The sequence below is a fragment of the Aspergillus clavatus genome, genomic scaffold (genome assembly GCF_000002715.2).
Source record: "Aspergillus clavatus NRRL 1 1099423829795 genomic scaffold, whole genome shotgun sequence".
Classification (NCBI taxonomy): domain Eukaryota; kingdom Fungi; phylum Ascomycota; class Eurotiomycetes; order Eurotiales; family Aspergillaceae; genus Aspergillus; species Aspergillus clavatus.
In genome coordinates, this window is record NW_001517104.1 from 753875 (window position 1) to 767574 (window position 13700).

A 13700-nucleotide genomic window follows, 5' to 3' on the forward strand; every position below is an offset into this window, starting at 1 on the left:
CCAGAGAAATCGAAGATGAAAATGAAAATGAAAAAAAGCAAATACACAGGGGAAGCAGAGGAAGACGAAAGGCAGTGAATCGATGGTTGTTGAGATTAGTTGATTGCGGCCGTGAGGAGAGCTCCAAGAGAGTTTGGAGCCACCTGACTCTGTGGAGAAGCCGCTAGCTGTTCTAGCCAGGGGCAGCAATATCACTGTGAATGCCTCTGTCCATCCCAACAACTGATGGCGACAATGCATCTAGTATAGTATCTGTCTAGTGACAAAAAATGCTACAATTGATAGTCTTACTATTGATAAAGGAATAACTGACGATCACAGGCACATTGGTCATTCATGAAAACATATCAATTCGTGAATCCTATTATCGCATCTAGATCTGAACAGCCACGAGCCAGGTCCAGAACCCCCCTATCCATAGACTCAAGTGCTTTCTAGTTTTTACTCCATCAAACGAAGTACTACTTTTCATGCAATCCTGCTTCCCATCGGGGAATTATCCAGAATTATCCAGACCTGCTCCTACCCCTAGCCTTTTTCACATCCAAGAATTTTGTATCAGGGTGATCTGCGTTTAAGCGGCAATGCCGATGACACCTATAGTACGAACAACCAATCAGCATACACCCATCTTTGTGTATATTTCATTCAATGCACGGGCTAGACTTACCACAGGCGGGACGAGGACCAGCGTTGCCAGTCTTCTTGGACTCCTCGCTCTCACCCTTGCCAAGGTCATCGGTACCGGCGTGAACGACCAGGGTCCGCTAGACGAGATATCAGCTTACGGTCCAATCGCAAGCCTACCAGTTTACACAGGGAACTTACGCCCAGGACGCTCTCGGCGCCAATCAGCTTGATCAGGGGGTCCTTCTTGGAGCCGACGGAGTTACCCTCAGCATCGGTCTCGAAGTTACCAAGGTCACCGACGTGGCGCTCAGCATCCTCGGGGGCACCGTGGGTCTTGCCGAAGGGGTTGACTAGGTAGCATTCGGATCAGTACCAGAGATTCCCGGACCCAACGGACGGGATTCCATCACGGGAAGGGAGAGACGTACAGTGAGGACCAGCGGAGGTGCAGCCGTTGGTGTTGTCACCGAACTGGTGGACGTGGAAAGCACGCTTAGCGTTGGCGTCGTGGCCGGTGATGTTCCAGGAGACGGTGGTGAGAGAGTTCTCGTCGGCCTGCTCGAAGGTAACAGTGCCGGAGACCTTGGAGTCACCGCGGAGGACAGCAACTGCGATGCATGTCAGTCAACCCGGAATGACGGGGGAGAAAAAAAAAAAAAAAAAAAAAAGCTTCGAGAACACGGGAGAAGCGCGCATCCTCCTCAACTGCATGGGCCCAAGCTATGGCCACCTCGATCCGGTATCTTGAGTACCCCGGGGGAGGAGCCAGCGAGGCGAGCAGACGGCGAATAACAGCCAGTACGAGCAATCAAACAGCGACAGGTAACGTGTTGATAAGCTCTTTACCCCGGGATCTGGGATGCAACGATGACTGATGATAGGCCGGGGCGCTCAAGAGGGCTGATTCACAAGGTGCTCAAATGTGCTCACTCTAAGGTCCCCCGGCCACGGTCGATCGTGGATCCCATCAAGGACGAAGAAACCAATGAAACAGAGCAGACAGATGCAGGATAGATGAAACAGTCCCAACTTACCAGCCTTGACCATTTTGACGGTTATTAATGATGAGATTTTTTGAAGGGACTAGAAGAGAGAAGTGAAAAGCAATGATGATGATGGGAGGAGAAGAGGAGAGAGAGAGTGAGAGAGAGAGAGAGGGGGGGAGGAGGGGGGGAAGAAAAGACAAGAAAACCGTGGGACGAGGGGTAAAAAAACAACAATTACTATCCATGTACTAAGGCAGGTAGGTACCTACGATTGGTAACGAACAACTACGGACCCCGAAGTACCTACTACTACTGAAGAAAAGTGGCTCTAGTTATCTGTCTATCCCTAAATCTGGCTGTTCGACTTGCAATTCGCAGTGCAGCCAAATCCGTTCCCCCTCCCTCCCCCACCTTAGCTGGCGGGGGCCATCGGAATGACGTTTTGTTTGTGTATTATGGTCAATTCCGTCGGAGGTAGCCCCGTACAACTGTATTGTCTCGTATTCAGATTACCAAGAGTCAGAGTACCTGAGAGTAAGATCCTTCTTCGCGTCTATCAGATCGATTCATAAGCCGCTTGGTCTCGACCTTTTATCAAGAGACTCTTGTCCTCGTAGTTCATTAATCTATTATTACTACTTATTTGTATTATTGTCTGCATAATCATTGCTAAGCTGTATTGCATTTGCGGCATGGTTGGGAAACCCCCACCAAGCTTTTGATCAATGGGGCTCCAGAGAACACGTACGTAGTACGTCCAACTCTGCGTACATACACCTAGGCAGAATGTATCGAGATACCATGGGAACAAGGATCAATTGAGTCGAATAGTGAAGGGGTTAAGCTCTACTTTCTCTAGACCATAGTACCCAAATCATACCTATGGCCTGGAGCATGGTAATTGATATCCATCGCCGAGATGACATGCCTCGGTATGCACCACAGACAAAACCCTGAACCCTCCCGAGCCAGTCCTCCGATCGACGGCCAACTCCTGCCCGCCATCACTGACCAGAGCCTTTCTACCGGGCTTTACCCTGCTAGACAAGTAGACAAGCCCTCCCTATAAAAGAAAAAAAAAAGTAATAAAGAGCTGGCATGCCATTTCAAATGACGTGAGAGAATTCATTTCATGACTCATATCTACCATAGACAATTTTTTCATGTCGCCAATTTTACAATGCAGATATTAATAAAGGAAAAAGAAAACACGCATTTTCAGCTTAAGCCTGGATCTTCTGCTTGAGGAGCTCCTTCAGGGTGACAGCGTCAGCGGCAAACTTGGAGATACCCTCGCGCAGCTTCTCGACAGCCATGGCCTCCTCGTTGAAATCGAAGCGGAAGAGAGCCTCGTCGTTGAGGTAGCTGCGCTTGGAAATATCCAGGCTGGAGGCGCCGGCGGCATCGAGCTTCTTGGGGACAGCGGCGGTCGAGTTGAACAGATCCTCGAGCAGGTTGGGCTATGTCATGGGTGTGGTTAGCATTCATGCTCCCTTTGGACAAACAAACTCAAAATAAAAATAAAAAATAAAGCGATTGAAAACATACCGAGATGGTCAGGTAGTCACAGCCAGCCAGCTCTGTGATCTCACCGGTGTTACGGAAGGAAGCACCCATGACGATGGTCTTGTAGCCGAACTTCTTGTAGTAGTTGAAGATGCTCTCGACGGACTTGACACCGGGGTCCTCCTCGGGGGAGTAATCGCGCTTGTGGGCAGCCTTGTACCAATCCAGGATACGGCCAACGAAGGGAGAGATGAGGAAGGCACCGGCCTCAGCGGCAGCGATGGCCTGGACGAGGGAGAACATGAGGGTCAGGTTGCAGTTGATGCCGTGCTGGGACTGCAGGATGTGGGCGGCCTTGATACCCTCCCAGGTGGAGGCGATCTTAATCAGGACACGGTCCTTGGAGATACCGCTTTGCTCGTAGAGCTGCACAAGTCAGTCAGTCGGCCAGTCACATGTCGACGTCGTTTGCATCCTGTCGGTCCTGGCAGATGACATACCTTGATGATGTGAAGGGCCTTGTCAACGGAAGCCTGGGTATCGAAGGAGAAGCGGGCATCGACCTCGGTGGAGACCTTGCCGGGGATGATCTCGAGGATCTTCTTGCCGAACTCAACGAGGAGGTTGTCAAGGGTGGCATCGACCTGCTCGTCGACGGTCTTACCCTGTTTATTTCAAATCGAGAACATTTAGCAAAATGACAACTAGTTTCCTCATGGTCATTCTGGGAGCACAACGAACCTCCTTCTTGCCCTTCTCAACGGCGGCATCGATCAGGCTGGCATACTCGGGCTTCTTGGAAGCAGCCAGGATCAAGGAGGGGTTGGTGGTGGCATCCTGAGGCTTGTACTTGCCAATGGCTGCAGAGGGAGTCAGTATTCCGATCGCATCTCACAAAATAAAAATAAAAAACAAGAGCGGGGCACTCGGGGTGCACGGAAGAACATACTGGCAAAGTCACCTAGTAGCAATCCATGTTAGTCCAGATCTATACAAAGGCGAAGACATCAAGGGTCATAGAACTTACCAGAGTCGCAAACCACGACCTGTCCGCATAAAAAAGTAGTGGTTAGCAAACACCAATTGCATTCCCTGTCGTGACGCAAGAAATGTCACCGAAAGAGCTGCCCACTTACAGTGCCAGTGGCCTTGAGCTGTTCGAGAGCGGAAGACATTGTGAAGTGAAGTGAAGTGATGGAAGAAGGAGTTTGAAGATGAATCAATCGATAGAAAGTGAGATGGAGAGAGATGAGAAGCAGTAAGTAAGTTAAGAAGGATGGAGGGGTCTACTAATAATAAGATAATACTATGAAGGCGGAAGACGTGGCGAGATGGGGTACTTTGTACTTTGGGAGTACCAGCTTAAACCACCAGCAATTACTCCTCGGGTCTAGTGTCTACTTGTTTGAGGATGAAGGGGTGGGGTGGAGGGGGGGAAAGATTACTCTGTAAAGGGGATTCTGGCGGGCGAGAGAGATCCGTTTCCTCTCATGTTCGACTGTTCGTTACTCTTTTCCTCCTGCTTCAGCCTTCTTCTCTCTTTTCCCCCCTCCAAGGGAAGCTCTATGGTGGGGTATACTGATGACGCTATGCCTGTTGGAATGACTTCACATAATACCCGGTGAGCCATGAACAAGATCCGACTAATCATTTCTACTATGATGATGATTTATTACCCGATCAACACGCAAAAATGAAAACATGCTCCTTCACTTCCCTCTCCCTCGCTCTAGAGTCTAGATAGAAGATCCAATACTCTGAGTGACAGATCTCTCTCATCATTCTCACCACCTCCGGTTATATTGATTTTATGTATGGGAGCACCAAGAAGCAACTTTACTCGGCCCAGAGTGCTCCGACTCCCGCAGAGCTCGCAGCGCTTTCGGCCCACCCAATCGCTGAGCACACGGGGGTGGACTGGTTCACTGCCCGTTTTCCCTTCACCGGAGTCCAATGACCGAAATAAAATAGATACTCCGTAGTAGTAGTAATAATAATAATAATACTCAGATGGAGCAGCGGACGGTTAAAACAACTTTTGCTTTTCCCCTTAAAAAAAAAAAAAAACAGGCTCAAGCTCAAAATAGCCGCCACTCCGTAGACCCCATGACCTCCCGTCTATGCTAAATGTGGGAGCCGAACTATATACAGACAATCCTCATGGTAGAGAAAAACCTTCAACCATGGCAGACAGACAGAGATAGAGGAGGATTGAAAAAACACAAACACAAAGCACATACAGAAGAGATACGATGACTGGAAACAGGTTTGGTCTATAGGTAAGTAAACAAGCACCACGGCAAGACTGCTCCTCCTGCCAATGACGCACTGTGTGGTTGTATAGGAATTTTGCGAGAACTCCTGAACCCCGATGTGAATTGTCCTCAACGTCGTTGGACGCAACTCCATTCATACTAATTTTTCAGAATATATAAGCTTTCGACTGTCGCATATCGTGTGCTGGAATGCTACTTACTACTCTTCCCGCCTCATCCCCCGTATACACCACGTGAGGCAGAGTCAGAATGCAGCTGATTCCGACCGAGATGTTGGCTCCGTTGTCTCGATTGTTGTCGATATGATGCAGTTGCCGAATCAATTCCAGCTCGAATCGACCGTTTCGGATGATCTTGGACCAAATCTGGCAGACGCATATTAGCAACCAAACAGGCGGAGAATAATCTGCACCATCTTACATTGACGACCCCTCGTCGGTGACCAGTGAAGATCAGCTCGCGCTCCTGCCATTCGTTGTCGACCCCCTCGTAGAACACACAAGACATGACATGGTCATCGAGCGACTCACACACGTCTTGTTCCAGCAACAGTGCCCCGTTCAGAGTGTAGAGGCTGAGACGACTTCCACGGCAAACCACAATCTCTCCAGTCACATCATTAATGCAAGCGCACTAAGCGCAAGTCAGCCAATCTTCCTCAGTCTCATAGATCAGACGCTACTTACGTCGACGGGCCCGCCAGCCGGAAGCTCTCGCACAAAACACTGCTGATTGAGATCCCACAGTATGATTTGGCCATCCATAGACGCAGAGAGGAGGGCACTAAATGATCGTGAAACCGCGAGGACCGTTACGGCAGTACGATGCCCGAAAAGCGAGCCGGCAGGGATCAGATCCACAGATTTGCCGGTCGAAGTAAAGGTCCATATCGACACAACGCAATCTGTACCCGAAGTAACCAACGTCCGGGAATCCGCGAAAATCGTGCAGGATAACTGCCCGACATGCAAATGCTCGAAATGACCAAGAAGCTAAGCCGATCAGTATATGAGACTTCACATGCATATTGGCGAGTATTCCAGGATTCTTTTGTCCTACCTTGCGACTTCCCGAAGAGTAAAATCTTACGCTCCCATCGAAAAATCCCCACTCTAGATACTTATCGTAGTTTGGAGGGATATTCAGCCTGAGCGGAGCAGCACAGAGCAAGCGGTCCTGCTTCATGGACAAGGTGGAGACCTGCTCCCCGATGTCTATATCTGTTGTGAGCACGCGAAACCCAAATCACAAACCGTGATATCTTACCAAGTAGTGAGAGGGGAAGCTGCGTGAGCGACTCAGCAAGACGATCTAAGCGCGGCACCCGATGCCGGGGATCCTCTCGCTGAGGGTGAGGTCGAGTGAAGATCTGGTGTGGCGTCTGTCCAAAATTGTGGATGATGCCAATCGTAGCCAGTCGCTCCACCGGATCATCAATAGCATCGAGATCTTTGGCTCCTTGGTACGACAAATGATGAAAGACATTGACTGCCTCGATCGCCGCCTCCCCTTTCTGTTTACAGCCAAAGACAAGATCAATCCAATGATGAAGGTTCTCAGTCACGTAGGGACTTTCTACAGCCTCGCGATGCTTCGCTATAAAGATTTTCGGGTCGCCCTTCGCCCACGGTGGGAGCTCCACAGCATCAATCGCAGTTGTCATGTTCTGAAGAAGGCCGAAGTCGTACTTGTTGGAATTGACCAGAAACTCCGGCAGATAGAAAAATTCGGGTGTCAACTCTCTAACATCCGACATGTTGCCACGGGAGGCCGATTCCCAGGCCTTGCCGATGGAATAGAAGAGACGGTCAGCATGGTCGAAAGTTCCGCCTTGGAGAAGAAGATATGATTTGACGAATGGTTGCAGACGGATGAGGTATGAGCAGACAATCATTGCCGAAGAATAATGAGTGCCGTAGTGAAAGGGCGGGGAGTCATCGTCTCCCATTTCAGCAAATGCTTTATACCGTTCTCTGAATTCAGCCTCGCGCTCGGGATTTTGGCATCCCATGGGTTTTGACAAATCCCGAAAGGTCTTGGGGTCAGTCAAGTCCAACTCCTCGCTCGTGTAATCCGCAAGAACCCAGGGAAAGATAGGGTACTGGGTTAGATCGTTGAACGTTCTGCCCGCGAGTGTATTGATTAGCATGAGATAATGAAAATTGGATATCTCGCCCTTCATCCATTTCCGTGTGGCTGGGTGTACAGGAGAATGGCCGAAGACGCTGGCAAATTTGGAACCCAGGGACTGCGGCGCATCTTCCTGACTTCGCAGTGTTTCAAACCTCCATATGTCTTCTGGCCGCGAGTGACCAACGCTTCCAGTCACTTGCGGGGCTTTGGTAGCGAGCTGGCTGCATAAGGTATCTCGGGTTCTTGACGAGATCAACGTCAACAGATAGCTGCTGCCATCCGTAAAGAAAATCTCTAGAGCAACGTCTCGGAACAGGAAGCGTCTCTTGGAGACACTGATGAGGTCAGACCATTTCCAGCTTCTAGTTTCATGTTCCTGTGTTTTACGTTCGAAGGATTCTCTGCCAGCGATCATGCGAACGTAGGGATCTCGCTCTTCAGTGGGAGCTTGCCAGACATTCACTATCTCCCCATCTGATCTTTGGAAAAAGTTATCCAGGATGTATATGTGATCTTTGCCCAAAATCAACAGGCCTTCGCATGCTTCCAAGCCAATAATTCGAGACAGGTTGCATACACTCTCCACTTGGTCACCACGGTGAAGACTCCGCATTACCTTCCTGTTCTTGTCTTCGTAGTCTTCCAGGCCAGCCTTAGGATCGTCAATCATCTCGAAGCTCTCCTCGAGAATGCTTCTATCATCTGAGCTTGTGTCTTGAGGGTTATCTTCACCGGTTTCCGCAGCCAAAGCCGTAGGGGTCAAGCCCATTGAAGCGCTATTTGCAGAGGACTGCACCTGCGTACCGATTTTGATGGCTGGAGGTTCGGACGCTTTCCTTTTCGGTTGGTAGTTTTGTCGCTCTCCTGAGTCATCTGGGACGATCCGGAGTCGCATACGACTTCGCCCTTCCGTCTGGTCGAGACGCCATCTGCTTTCTCTGTGCTCAGCCAACACACCTCCAAGGCGCTTGAGGCTCATAGTCAAGCGAGAGAATGCGTTCCACATGAATATAGAATTGTCCTGCTGATCCTGTAGAGCTCGCTGGTACTTGAGGAACTCAGACGCCGATATATTCGATATCCAGTGCGGAAATGTTGCTTCGTGTTTGCGCATCACCTCATCGCTGAGCTTCTCCGCTTGCTTCCATTGTTTCAACTTCTCCTGACGCTTGGTACTCCGGCCCCGTGCTGAGATGTCGATATTTGTAGTCTCTTCTAGAGTAAAGGTCTCCCACGACCTGGACAAAAGCCCAAAGAACAAGGCATTAAGGTCCTCTTCGTGATCATCTACCCATTGAATGAAAGCATTGTCTTCCATGCCGACTAGTGCTTCGAACCCTCCAATTAGCCGTTTCTGCAGAGGGATCGCTGCATGACTCAAAATTGCAGACATCTCAGCCGGCTTTTGAACAAGGATAACTCTCCATAAACTGGCCGCTGCCAGACGAATATCCTGATTCTTGCTTATCAACTTAGTATAGAGTAGATAGCAAAGCAGCTGCAGGTAATCCGAATGAGCCTCGCCTCCGGAAAGTAACACAACTTGCCAATAGCTCAGCCGATTCAGGAACGCGCAAGCCTTGTCATCTTCAATTTCCGATAGTTCGAGTAGAACAACACGGAACAGAGTAGAGCGAATGTTTGCAACTGCTTGGCTGCAGAGCCTGACGCTCTTCAAGATTGAAATATCGGATTGCTGAAGGTATTCGAGAATTGTGCCCGCAAATTCAAGTGTACAAGCGGTGCCGCCCACAAACCAGCCTTCAAATACCGCCTCGCCGATATGCGTTGCAAAGCGTCCCAAGTTAGAGAGTGCTCGCGGTTCTAGGAGAAGTTGTGGTCTTGAGGTTGTGACCCTCTGCAGCGCCGAAAGAAGAGTCCCAAGTATCCAAGAGTTAAAATAAGCCTGATGTTCAAGAGGACTTGAAGGCGTCTTCAAATAGAGTCCCAGCCCGCTGAATTCTTTGCGTTCCAATAGTTGGTCCGAGAAAACAGAGAGGACTAGATGCAAGATGCCTTGTACTAAAGGATGCTCCGTGGCTGTCATATTAGGCACAGGCCCAGCTGCTATGAATGCTCTGCGTACACACGCAGAGGAAGGTGATGGCTTCGCTGCTTTATCTGACGAAACCAGAATGAAGGATGAGCCACGGCGAAGTGAACCACCATGCCCATCACGGCTCCTGGGCCCTTCAACTGTTGTAGTTCGCAATTCTGTTCTCCCGCTTGAACGTGGTCGAATGGGAAACTTGCGGTCATGAAGACTGCTTGCGCTATCACGAGAATTCGGCTCAAGATCTGCGCTTGAAGTCTCCAAGCCAACAACAACAGGGAAAATTGAGTAGATCAGGCCTTGGATGTAATCAGACTGAGTCGCGAAATCGCGGAATTTCGCCGATATTGTATGCAACTCAGCAAGTAGCCCAACGACTGCAGTCAGGAGCGAAGTCTGTCCTTTCACATCCGTCACTGGCTTGTATGAAGATGTGGGCGGTTTATCGGACTGGACTTGAGAATCTCCTGAAGATTCTGTGGCTGCAAGTTGGATCCGGTCCGCTGACACTGTACGTTGGAGTCCAGCTTGCATCATTTCCATGAGCACAGGGAGCATTTCAGGAAAAATTATTTGAGGTTCGCCTTTTGAAGACAAACTCTCCAACAGGCTGGATCGATCGAATGGCTTCTCCAGTTCAGTCTTACCAACATCAAGACCAAACAAAACGTTAAAACAGATAGACCAAATGGCAGGAATGTTCCACCATTTTCTCAGACGATGTCGCATAATGACATATCCACCCGTCTTGTCAGCGAATTTTCGATTATAGACGTCGCCATGGCTGACTATCAACCGAGCTAAGATTTTGGTAGCAAGAACAACGATCTCAGGCTCATCCTCGCTGATGAGGTACAAGAGCCACTGTACGAAGTCAAATATTAGAATCCACGCGGCTCAAATGCAAAAAGTCTCTTTCCCAACATACCTTGTTCGTAACGGCTTTTGCAAACTTTCTCAAGAATACGAAATCATGAGAATCACAAAGAATGGAGCAATACATTCGAAGCATCTCGACTGCTACTTTGGTGTTCGGTACGAAATCTCGTCCTGCAATGGGTACCATCGGTTGATCGGCGTTACCCATAGACAGCGAGCTCTTCTTTCTTTGCAGTCGGCTCGTCCCCCGGTGAGTATGGAGGGCATAGGTGATGAACAGAGCCAATGAACGAAACAGGTCTGCCGAAAAGCAACTCTCCATCAGAGATTTGAATGCAGAGATGAAAAGGCGTAGCGCCTCAGGTGTGAGCTCCTCTCCTTTGAGAGCCTCCAATAATTTCTTATTAACGCCTAGGAATGGTTAGTATGAGAAGTGCCACAGTTGCGAGAACGGAATGTATGATTGTTGGAAAGGCTTACGCATGCGGGAAAGACGCTTTGCATTGAATCGTCGAAAATTACTCTGGCCAGCAAAGATGCAGAACTGAGAGTAGTACAAATCAAGCAACGACATCTCTCCAAGTCTCCAGATATCGAGGTCCACAAGCAAGACTCTGTATGCCAAAGGGTTTGTGATAATAGACTGATTTGGATGCTCAAAATCATATCCAACGAAGCCGAGGGTAAGTCGAAGAAGTTGGAGAGCCAAAGTAGACCGCTCCTCGGCATTGGAACAAACACTCGAAACTCGAGATAGCGCAGAAGCATTTCCCAGTCCTACTTTATCTCGAAGTATCGATGCGAGAACTCCGTACCCATTTTCTCTCTCCATTGCTTCGCTGTTCCGCCAATTGTCCTGTACTGCTTCGTAAAGAGCTTCAACAGCAAGGAGTAAACATTCTGGGGTTTTCACGGCGTGCACTAAGCTTAAGTGTACCGCCGCACAACCCCCAATGCGCCAACTGGCATCATCAAGGGAGTGTGGTATGGAAATGACAGGATCCCCAGTCAAAATGCCTACGCCATGACTCTGGGTTAAAGCATCGTTGATTGCGGGAACGGCACCATTCGCGGCGACTGCATTGCCACCGGCTTTCGTCAGCTGATGCAGGTTCTTCGCAGCTTTCCTAGAAAGGTTCTTCACGAGTTGGGACTCGTCGATATTGTTGCTATCGTCATCATCCAGGACAGACATAGGCGAAACGTTGATCAAGATGGACCCTTCCCGAACCAGAGCGCTTGCTTTCTGGCGAATGGCGGTGATGATATCAGAAGCATCTTCCTTTCCGGGATGCAGATGTTCATTGCGTAGGTTGAGGGTTGCTGATGCTTTATAGGTTTGAAAAGAGCCCAGGCAATCCTGGAAGTTACCGAAGTATCGAGGACCCAGATTGTAAAACACAGCAACCATGTCGTCGCTATAGGCATCCTCAAGAAGAATAGCATTCGCTAGAGACCAGCGAGATGTCGATACTGCTTTGCCGAGTCTCGTCGCCAGATCTTGAGGTGTCCCAAAAAAAGCCTGGATACGCGGTAATCGATTGGGAGTGTTGGATACAGGCATACAGGGATAATCAATTCTCAGTTGTTCAACAAACTCCCCGTTGATGAACAGGGAAGCTCGCGAGTGTGTTGGTGGCCTAGGCTTTTTGTGAACAATACATATATGGTACCATCGATCCGGTTCGAAGGTTATCGACTTGAATCGAACACTGGGACGAGTCCCCTTGATGGAGGTTTGCAATATGAAATTGCGCGTATCTTTCTCCAAATAGGCTAGTAGAAAGCATGTTTGACTGGCGTCGAATGCACCAAATATTGTAGTGTGTGTGCTTGGGTCAAACTTATCAAATCTGGCCCATACCGCCAAGGTGTACCCTGAGGAGGTAATTGGAGGAAACGGACGACCTAAACTCGAAAATTCCAAGGAAGAATACCCGTGGAGTGACATATCGAACTGGATTGATGGGGGTTCTCTGGAACATTTGAGAACATCAACGAGAAATCGGAGCATTCTAGTGCAGCTATGTGCTTCTCGATACAAGGTGACGGCATCGCCCAGGTCTGGTAATCCTTGAGCGCACAGTAGCTGAGCTAGTTCCTGATAGAGTGCTCTTTCCAACTCTGGTCGGTCATTGCTGAAAAGAATGGGCATGATATTGCTTAATATTCCGGTAGCATGCATCGCCGTAAGGTTTCTGCGAGATTGCGAGGCCAGCTGGCAAAGGCACCCTGGCAAAACTACTTGCTGAATTCTGAGGTTAGATGAGGAAGATGCACTTTGCGTTAACCATGCATTAATCAAGGGCCCCAGGAGCTCTGGCACTTCAATCGTCTCCTCATTTCCCATATGCCGATTGACTTCCGCTCTGACATCTTCTAAGGACAATTCAATAATTGATTGCAATTTCGAGTTGATTGTTGCGAATATATCAGCAACAACTTCCTGGCAGAGAGCCGCAGCCAATATCCCGCCATAGAATTGTTCCGTGTCACCCGGAATATTGTCCAGCTTTGAGGTCATCATTGATAGAGCCTCCTGCAGAAGTGCTGGCCCTCCACCCGGCACCCGTTTTGCAAAGTACCGCTTGTTCCCGAAATTTCCCTTCAAACTCTCAGCGAGGACGGCCAAGACATTTTTGTAGAGCACTAATAGAGCCCTTCTCTGTTCGTCCAACTGATCTGCTGGTTCATACAACTCTGACAGCTTCCTGGCGAGCTGCAACAGCGTCTCAAAGCCGTCAAGATGACGAAACGCCTCTTTGGCTTCCCTTGGATGCTCATTGTCGATAAAAAAATGGCGGAGACGTAGCAAGGATTCCGCCGCTGTGTGAAATCGTTGAGAATCGAACGTAGGTTGGTCGCAATTGTCGCAAACAGCTTTGATCTCCCGAATCAACGGCGTCAACTCGGCGGCGGCGGCAGATCTTTCAGTTAAGGAGGAAGAGGACGGCGAGGGACTGAATGTGGGCTGGCTCATCGCGCCGCTGAATCTTATCCCCGGCTATCAACCTGGTGGCCAGTGACCATCAGACACCTTAGACCTGCACTTGGCGTTAAGATTAGGGCGGTCTGCATTGGTATGTGGTCTGCTTCACAACCGGCTTGGTCCGCGGAGCTGGATATAGACAACGTTCGGAGAAATCGAATAAGAGGAGCTGCTGGTCAGTGCGATAGCATTGATCAAGAACTATTGAGGGGTAGGGCGAATTGGTTAGAGACTAGTACCATGACGAC

At 49.3% G+C, this 13700-nt stretch overlaps 3 protein-coding genes across 3 annotated transcripts, besides 2 other annotated features; all 3 read right to left on the reverse strand.

Moving 5' to 3' along the window:
* Positions 1 to 574: 574 nt before the first annotated feature.
* Positions 575 to 1677, reverse strand: sod1 (superoxide dismutase SOD1; the record flags this gene model as incomplete). The annotated part of the gene is made up of 5 exons (XM_001274131.1): positions 575 to 597; positions 671 to 767; positions 829 to 980; positions 1059 to 1238; positions 1632 to 1677. 5 exons carry the CDS (start codon positions 1675 to 1677, stop codon positions 575 to 577), a joined length of 498 nt encoding a protein of 165 aa, XP_001274132.1.
* Positions 1277 to 1298: a microsatellite.
* An 83-nt stretch (positions 1678 to 1760) lies between the features above and the next one.
* Positions 1761 to 1795: a microsatellite.
* Positions 1796 to 2839: 1044 nt separating this feature from the next.
* Positions 2840 to 4297, reverse strand: ACLA_011340 (sedoheptulose-7-phosphate:D-glyceraldehyde-3-phosphate transaldolase TAL1; the record flags this gene model as incomplete). Its single annotated transcript, XM_001274132.1, has 7 exons — positions 2840 to 3076; positions 3165 to 3548; positions 3623 to 3787; positions 3864 to 3982; positions 4072 to 4083; positions 4150 to 4168; positions 4259 to 4297. The coding sequence occupies 7 exons, from the start codon at positions 4295 to 4297 to the stop codon at positions 2840 to 2842; spliced, it is 975 nt and encodes a 324-aa protein (XP_001274133.1).
* Positions 4298 to 5506: 1209 nt separating this feature from the next.
* Positions 5507 to 13443, reverse strand: ACLA_011350 (Beige/BEACH domain protein; the record flags this gene model as incomplete). The annotated part of the gene is made up of 8 exons (XM_001274133.1): positions 5507 to 5536; positions 5599 to 5763; positions 5819 to 6031; positions 6085 to 6390; positions 6458 to 6618; positions 6665 to 10448; positions 10513 to 10874; positions 10944 to 13443. The coding sequence occupies 8 exons, from the start codon at positions 13441 to 13443 to the stop codon at positions 5507 to 5509; spliced, it is 7521 nt and encodes a 2506-aa protein (XP_001274134.1).
* Between the last annotated feature and the right edge of the window lie 257 nt (positions 13444 to 13700).